The sequence below is a fragment of the Hyperoodon ampullatus genome (genome assembly GCF_949752795.1).
Source record: "Hyperoodon ampullatus genome assembly, chromosome: 13".
NCBI classification, from domain to species: Eukaryota; Metazoa; Chordata; class Mammalia; order Artiodactyla; family Ziphiidae; genus Hyperoodon; species Hyperoodon ampullatus.
In genome coordinates, this window is record NC_136926.1 from 7,743,296 (window position 1) to 7,752,466 (window position 9,171).

General features: G+C 39.8%; 1 protein-coding gene across 2 annotated transcripts in view; it reads right to left on the reverse strand.

Annotated features, from left to right (window-relative positions):
* Nucleotides 1-7,909, reverse strand: part of KNTC1 (kinetochore associated 1) — a gene marked incomplete at both ends in the record, with an annotated part of 69,997 nt that extends 62,088 nt beyond the window's left edge. For both annotated transcript variants that reach the window (XM_079717171.1, XM_079717172.1), the window contains 4 exons: nt 9-87; nt 973-1,088; nt 2,783-2,903; nt 7,781-7,909. In XM_079717171.1, the coding sequence (XP_079573297.1) occupies nt 9-87; nt 973-1,088; nt 2,783-2,903; nt 7,781-7,909 (445 nt within the window). The remainder of the gene's footprint in view (nt 1-8; nt 88-972; nt 1,089-2,782; nt 2,904-7,780) is intronic.
* Between the last annotated feature and the right edge of the window lie 1,262 nt (nt 7,910-9,171).

Below are 9,171 nucleotides of genomic sequence, written 5' to 3' on the forward strand. Positions count from 1 at the left end.
ACACTTACCTTCATTTGAACTATCTTTCTCAATGACAAGATTCCGGTAAGTACACTGATTTTCATCATTAGCTTTCTGAACAAAAGCCTAATTGCAAATTAATTTCAAATGATAAGATTAAACCCAGAAAATTATAGTCAAGGAATATATTCTCTAAACTCTAGGGATATCAATTACCATTAGCAATAATTCTGCCTATATTCCAAACATTTTAGTTTTCAAATGGAAAACTACAAGCTTCCTCCAAAAATGTTTATTTTCAATACAAAACTGTTTTGGACAAGTATACTATCTTCAAACCATACTTTTTCAATTTTGCATTTATTTCATATGTTTTGTGGATGAAAAATGTTGCCTGCCATATTAGCAAACAAAGGATGCTGCGACCATCAAGCCAAGAGGGAACTCAGAATGGAGATAAACAGGCTGCCCACTGTCAAGCCATCAGCCATTGCAGCAACTCCCAACTGTGCATCCTGAGGGGACTCAGGATGGAAAAGCACAGGATACTGGCCCTAGACAGCAAAGGTGTATATCAAAGGAATAATTTCAATGAGCCCAGACTCTTGCATCTTCCATACATAGAAAATGCTAAATTTATTAACCTGATATACCTGGTTTTCTTTAACAGTAATCTTTTGATGTTCTGACTACCTGGTCTACCTTGCAAAACTCCTATGTATCCTGGCTCCTCCCTCACCTCTTCAGAGCCGTCTCTCAGAGCATCTGAGAGGCTGCCTCCTGGGCTTGAAGTTCTCAGAAAGTCTGCCCAATAAAACATAATTCTCAACTTTTAGGTTGTGCACTTTTTTTTCAGACAGTTTCTAAGGTATGATTCTTAAATTCAATGTAAAGAAACATTATTCTTTTACTTTAGGCCACAAATCAAGTAATGCTTTGCTAGAGTTTTAGCTGTCTAAAAGATAATTTAGAATTTAGATAATGAAGATGAAAAACATAACAGGGTCTTACATTGGTGAGTAATGTTTGCTTTGATGTTACATGAATAAGATGTAAGTTGCCACTTCTCTCCCCAACCAGAAGAAACTTTCCTTCTTGACATAGGCCAACCACATCCACTTCAGTATCTGAAAGTTTCATGTCAAAGTTACAAGCTTCCTCAGAAAATGTTTATTTTCAACACAAAATATTGCAAATTTTGTTATTAAAAGTCAACTCTTTTAAGCTTCTTTTAAATATTTCATCAAAGTAGTGACTAACGTAAAAACGAATGCTACGGACTCTGTCAACAAATATTTGCTGAGCACTGAGTATATGCTAAGCACTGTTCTAGGTCTTTTGCATATATCTGAGAATAATAACAAGAGTCCCACCTTCATAGAGCTCAAATTCTAAGGCAGAAATAGATGATAAACAGTCAGCATAGTAATCAAATTGTATGACATACACAAAGGTGATAAATTCTCTGGAAAAAAGAAAAAGTAGAGCAGGGAAAGAGAACTCAGAAGAGCTATGCAGTATTAAGTGGAGTGCTCAGGAGAGCCCCCTTTGATAAGGTGAGATTTGAACAAAGACTTGAAGGAGGTGAGGAAGTTATTGTTTGCACACAGCAAGAAGGCCAGGGGGAACGACATGGAGACCGAGAGGGTAAGACTCAGAGATAAAAGCAGTAACATATTAATTGCTTATAACTAAAATTATTCAGCAGATATTTTATAAAGATATAAAATATCTTTATACAAAGGTATTATATGTAGGGACTTCCCTGGTGGCACAGTGGTTAAGAATCCGCCTGCCAATGCAGGGGACACGGGTCGAGCCCTGGTCCAGGAAGATCCCACGTGCCGCGGAGCAACTAAGCCCATGAGCCACAACTACTGAGCCCACGTGCCACAACTACTGAAGCCCACGTGCCTAGAGCCCATGCTCCACAACAAGAGAAGCCACTGCAATGAGAAGCCTGAGCACCGCAACGAAGAGTAGCCCCACTCGCTGCAACTAGAGAAAGCCCACGCACAGCAACAAAGACCCAACGCAGCCAAAATAAATAAATAAATAAACAAACAAATTTATTTTAAAAAAGTATTATATGTAAACACAGCCTCACTTTTCATTGGTGAAACTGTGAATCTTGGGGACCTATCAGGGTAGATGCGTTAAGATTCCACAAAATATGGTTTTCTCTCCTGCAAACTGTGATCAAGATTTTGTTCTTATGTGCATGCCTTCTAATTCCTTTTCATCTACATTCTTTTTAAAAATAATTAATTAATTAATTTTCAGCTGTTCTTACGCAAACACTTCAATAACCATCTTTCTCTCAAAATTTCATAATACTATCACCTATTTTCCAGCATAATCACTGACTTGTCTGTCCCTTAATTTACTCTGAAGTCCATATTTGCATATACACACTTAAAGCCCTTTAACTCAGTAAAGAATTAATTCATAAGTACTTTAAAAAAACTTTTTATAGTGCTAAAAGTATTCAAATTATCTGTTGATGGTATTGAAATTATGTACAAGATTCAGGAACTTAAACATAATTGGGCTCAACTGTTTTCTATAGTATTCTAACACAAAAACCACGTAAATAAATTGTTGCTTTCCATGTATGTTTTTCCTTAGACTTACTGAGAGAAGGGATCATCTCAGTACCTGTTCTGTCTGGTACTCAGCACAAGGCACTCAAGATTAATTTATTGAAATTAGTGTAATTTCAAGTCATAAATATTGGAGTAAAGAAAAGGCAATACTGTAGAAATTAGTAGCAAGATATAGTTGACTTCCAATTTATTTTACTGCATTACATTAGACTTACCAAATATAAGATGCAATTGAAGCAATCTACAAATACTGTCCAACAGTATCACTGATTGGTCTGCTACAATAATAAACCCATCACTTAAGCTGCATGCTTGTAGTTTTGGATTTAATGAGGCCTGTGGGAGGGAAAAGCAGGACTAAAATAAAACATTTTTATACATGTTTAACAATACCTGTCAATAGTATCACCATAGTCACAATCACCCAAGTTTAAAACTTCATTTGATAGGCCTTCTTTCTTTAGCCCATATACCTAATTAGTCAAGCTTTTCTTTGTATGATATATCTTGAATCCGTTCAGAGCCTAGAACAAGGAAATAGTCCAGGGTTGCTAGAACAGGGCAAAGGATTCGAAAGTACAAGTCTTTGTTTCCTAAGGGCCGAGCTTATGCCTGGAGAAGCCAGCAGGCATTAACATAAATGAATGAACCAATACTGGCATAAAGTCTCAGGGTCTGGGAAACAACAGGGAGGGGGACTGTGAACTGGAGGACACGAGGCCCCACAGAGTCAGCCAGATGAATGCCCTGTGGAAATGTGATCCTGGCATGGCCACAGCTTCCAATTTACCAAGAAAATCTGGATCTTTATGTGAAATATTCTAATTTTTAAATATTGGCAAATAAGTTAACATTTTAAAAAACACAATGCAAGCCAAATATGAGTCTCCTGTTTGTAGGTTCTATTGATTAGAGCTTCCCACACATAATCTTTTTTCTTTAATTAATTAATTAATTTATTTTTAGTTGCACTGGGTCTTTGTTGCTGTGTGCGGGCTTTCTCTAGTTGTGGTGAGCGGCGGCTGCTCTTTGTTGCAGTGCACAGGCTTCTTATTGCAGTGGCTTCTCTTTGTTGTGAAGCACGGGCTCTAGGTACGTGGGCTTCAGTAGTTGTGGCACACGGGCTCAGTAGTTGTGGCTCGCGGGCTCCAGAGCACAGGTTCAGCGGTTGTGGTGCACAGGCTTAGTTGCTCCACGACATGTGGGATCTTCCTGGACCAGGGCTTGAACCTGTGTCCCCTGCATTGGCAGGTGGGTGCCTAACCACTGTGCCACCATGGAAGCCCTCCACACACAATCTTGAAGCAGTTGGATAGCACAGTAGTTGAGAATGCTGTCACTTACTAGCTGAGTAATCTCAAGCAAATGCCTCAACTGACTCTCTGGTAAAGCTGGAATAATAATAATAATAATAATGCCTACAACGCTGGCTGGTATGGAGATTCAATGAATTAATTCATGTAAAGGGCTTAGAAGGGAACCTTGCCTGTAGCATATGCTGGGATAAATGTTAATTACTCTTAATCTTCTCTGACAAACTAAGCCAATCAGCTCATTTTATACCTGTTTCAATGGTCACCTACTGCAGGTGTAACTTTTGAAAACTACATTCTGGTCCCTGTTATACTCTTTTTTTTAAAAAATAAATTTTATTTATTTATTTATTTATTTTTGGCTACATTGGGTCTTCATTGCTGCGTGCAGGCTTTCTCTAGTTGCGGCAAGCAGGGGCTACTCTTTGTTGTGGTGTGCAAGCTTCTCACTGAGGTGACTTCTCTTGTTGCAGAGCAAGGGCTCTAGGTGTGCGGGCTTCTATAGTTGTGGCATGCAGGCTCAGCAGTTGTGGCTCGCGGGCTCTAGAGCGCAGGCTCAGTAGTTGTGGCGCACGAGCTTAGTTGCTCCGCAGCATTTGGGATCTTCCCGGACCAGGGCTCGAACCCGTGTCCCCTGCATTGGCAGGCGGATTCTTAACCACTGCGCGACCAGGGAAGTCCTGATCCCGCTTATACTCTTAACTTGCTTCTTCAACTAGTGAAAAGTTACACCAAAGTGTCGCAAAGAAGAAACGGTGCTACACGTCCTAGGGGTCTACCCAGGCTGTTTTCTCTGCCTGGACTGCTCTTCCCCCTCTTCTTTTTAAGATTTTTTTGGGCCGTGCCGGGAGGCTTGTGGGATTTTAATTTCCCAACTGAGGATTAAACCTGGGCCCTTGGCAGTGAGAGTGCAGAGCCCTCACCACTGGACCACCAGGGAATTCCCAAGACTTTAATTTCTAAGAGCACCTTTACATTCATAGCAAAATTGAAAGGGAACTATAGAGATGTCCTACATAGCCCCGTGTTCCACACATGCATAGCCTCCCACGTTGTCAATGTTCCTCACCAGACGATACATTTGTTGCAACTGATGAACATACATTGACACATTATAATCACCCAAAGTCCACGGTTTACATTACAGTTCACTCTTGGTGTGTACATTCTGTGGTACACACATCTAGCATTATGGTCTCATACAGAATATTTTCTCTACCCGAAAATCCTCTGTGCTCTGCCTAGTCAACCTCCCCTCCAACCCCCAAACCCTGGCAACCGCTGATCTTTTTTTCACTGTCTTTTCATTTTCCAGAATGTTATAGAGTTGGAATCGAACAGTATGTCACCTTTTCAGGTTGTTTACTCCTTGTGTGAGTTTTAGCAGAGTGTGATTTTCAAGGACTTGGTCCAGTTCATTAGGTTATCAAATTCGTGGGCATAGAGATGGTCATAATATTCCTTGATTATCCTTTTAATGTCCACAGAATCTGTGGTGATGCCCCCTCTTTCATTCCTGATATTAGTAATTTGTGTCTTCCTTCTTTTTTCTTAGTTATCCTGGCTGGTGGCTTATAGATTTTATTCATGTTTTCAAAGAACCAGCTTTTGGTTTCATTGATTTTCTCCACTGATTTCTTATTTTCAATTTCATTAATTTTTGCTCTCCTGTTACTTCTTTCTTTCTTTTAAAAAATATTTTATTTATTTATTTATTTGGCTGCACTGGGTCTTGGTTGCGGCATGTTGGATCTAGTTCCCTAACCAGGGATCAAACCCGTGCCCCCTGAATTGGAAGCATGGAGTCTTAACCACTGGACCACCAGGGAAGTCCATCTTCTTTTTCTAGTTTCCTAACTTGAAACTTAGATTACTGATTTTAGATCATTCTTTTTTTCTAATATATGCATTCAATTTCCCTCTAAGCACTACTTTTGCTGCATTCCACATATTTTGGTAAGCTGTGCTTTCATTTTCCCTTTTTTTTTCTTAAGGCCCAAGTCAGGTGCTAGTTTATGAAATGCTCCTTAAATTGTCCCAACCCACAGTGAGCTCTCCATCCTCTGAATTCCTACTGCATTTACTGCTGTACCATTCATTTGGTAGTTCTCATATACTGACTTGCACATCTAGATAGATATCTTTTATTGCTTGTGTCCTGTCTGCCTAACTTTAAGGAAAGATCCTAAAAAGAAGAGATAATGTTACCTTACCAAGGGCCTAGCATGGGTTGCAAACATAGCATTTGCTGCAAGTAATGCCCCAAGCTAATAACAAATGGAGTTTTAGTTGTTAACTGAATTCAAAGCTCAATACACACTATTATTTTTCAACAGGAGCCCTCAGAGATCAAGTGGCCGGGGCCACTTCCATCTTTTAAGGCTGCTGGTAATATTAAAAAAATAAAGAAATACCACTTTCTCATTACAGAACTTACGGTATTCTTTACACTTTTGCCTTAACAAATAAACAATTTAATGCCAAAGAACACAATTTATCTGTATTACTCATAAAAATTATAAATCCTGTGACTTTTAAATGCCACAAAGCAGTAAAGGCTGACAACAGGATACAAGCTGAATGAAGAATGATTTTTTTTTAAAATCCCTATTGGCCAGTGTCTCTGAATGCTCATTTGAAGAAAAGTCAAAAGCCTACACTTGAGGCCATTTGTGAATAAGGTTCCCCAGAGGAGGCCCTGCCTTTCTAGCCCTAGAAAATACAAATCTTGTCTGGTCTCTTCTCCTTTCTTTTACACTTCTCTTTCTTTCTTTTTTTTTTTTTGTTTTTTGTTTTTTGCGATACGCAGGTCTCTCACTGTTGTGGCCTCTCCCGTTGCGGAGCACAGGCTCTGGACGCGCAGGCTCAGCGGCCATGGCTCACGGGCCCAGCCACTCCGCGGCATGTGGGATCTTCCTGGACCGAGACACGAACCTGTGTCCCCTGCATCGGCAGGCGGACTCCCAACCACTGCACCACCAGGGAAGCCCTACACTTTTTTTTCTTAATTAGAGAATTAAACATTACATTAACTTACTATGGGGAGTAGAGGAATCCTGGGCTATAATACTGTGAGAGAAGATCATTTGCACTTTCTCTAAAAGAAACTTTTGTTTACCACGATCATCAAAATTTTATCAAAAGCAAATTACTGAGAAAGCAAATCAAAGATAAAAAACTAAGAGCAGGGCTTCCCTGGTGGCGCAGTGGTTGAGAGTCCGCCTCCCGATGCAGGGGACACGGGTTCGTGCCCCGGTCCGGGAAGATCCCACATGCCGCGGAGCGGCTGGGCCCGTGAGCCATGGCCGCTGAGCCTGCGCGTCCAGAGCCTGTGCTCCGCAACGGGAGAGGCCACAACAGTGAGAGGCCCTCGCACCGCAAAAAACAAACAAACAAAAAAAACCTAAGAGCAATATTTTCCATAAAAGGCAGAGAATAAGGTTTCAAGCCTGGTGTGAAAATGGTGGAATAGTTATTAAAGAAGAAAGTTAAAATATAGAAAGAAATTCATGGAAAGGATAATCTCAACCTCAGTAGAGTGCTTAACTCAGGGGTGGAGTATGAGAAGAGCCTGGGATCAGGAGCGGGCTCCAGGGGCTTGCTTCAGTTCTATTGGTAATGTTTTACTTCCTAAGCTGGTGGTGGATATTCTTTGTATCATTTTATATACATCTGTATGTCTAAAATGTCAAGAGGAGCTATGAAAAATTCAGGTTTGGAATACTGACCATAATGTGATGCAGGGGGAATTCAGATGGAAATTTCCTGTGATCTGATACTGAACTTCTGATTCCCTGAGAAAGGACTATACTCATTTATAAAACATTTACCACATGGCTACTAGTCTTACTAAACACTCAGTAAAAATTTTGTGAATGAAAACAGCGTCATAACCATTACCTTTTCGGAGGAGATCTTCGCTAGTAAGTCTACTTGATATAAAGCAGTTCCATGTTCTTTTCTTGAACCAACACTTAGGTACCCACTTCCTGTATCATCATTTGTTAGCAGCTCAATATCATTCCACATGTTTCTGAGATTGTTTTCCTGAGACAGGAACCACTGCCTTCCCTGTGACAACATGTAAAATTAGGCCAAATTTTATTGTTGTATAGACTCCAGTTCCTTGGGAAATGAAAATGCTTTATCACCCCCCCACCAAATATACATATATACACACACACATCAATAAGTAAAGACTTCTCTGTCTTTATGTGATTTCTGTGGTCACTAGACACTTTGGATCAATAAGATACATGGAACTAGAGCTATGGTTATCCCTAGAAAAGAACATATTGGTTTAGGGACACAAGGAAACAATTCCAATCTTACCAATCTGTCCTAGAGCTTCTAGTATTTTGTGTGCCTAGCTGAAATTATAACAAGTTTTCATCTGGAAAAAACATTTAACCAATATAGCAATAAATAGTGAAGGCTCTGAAGTCAGACTGTCTGGGATATCTTAGAATGGTAAGGTTCCAGATGAACTTAAAAAAAAAAGTCCATTCATGTTTCCAGTATTGTTATACAATAAATGAAAATGTTAAGGAGAGGAAGAAAAAATTGCATTAGGTTTCTGACTGGACCAAAGAGTATATTTCTAACCTTTCGAGTCACTTAACTATCTCATCAGCAAGGACTTATATATAACTCATTTCATTGGATATGGGTGGGTATAGAATACTAAAATGGAAAACAATCCTTGGATCAAGACTAGTGGGGAACAATACCAAATAATTATAGTTGTTTTGGTAAGTGCTCGCAGAAATATGTTTTTAAATCTTTGGAAGGTACAGTACAGGGAAGAAATGATTTTTGACCTGGTGTTCTTTCACATTTACTAAGCTGCTGTCCTTAAGCAAGTAACTTAACCTTTCTGTTTGTCAATTCTCATCTATAAAATAGGAATACAGTTGTATGTAGCTGGAAAGGTCACTATGAGTTTCAAACATTCACAAAACAGTGCTTCGTTCATGGCAAGCACTCAATTTAAGTGTTATCTAATTCATTACTGTTATCATGGAAGCAGGTAACATTTGGGTTAGAAATTTAAGGTCACAGGAGCTTTTTAAATATAGGAAAAGAGTTCTTACTAGGAGTGTAAGCAAGGGCACAAAAACAAAGTATGTTAGAACACACGATTTTAGTGGCTGTGTTTGGGTGGGAGTTGGGAGGAGATTAAGACAGGTTGGAGGGCTTCCCTGGTGGCGCAGTGGTTAAGAGTCTGCCTGCCGATGCAGGGGACACGGGTTCATGCCCCAGTCTGGGAAGATCCCACATGCAGCGGACAG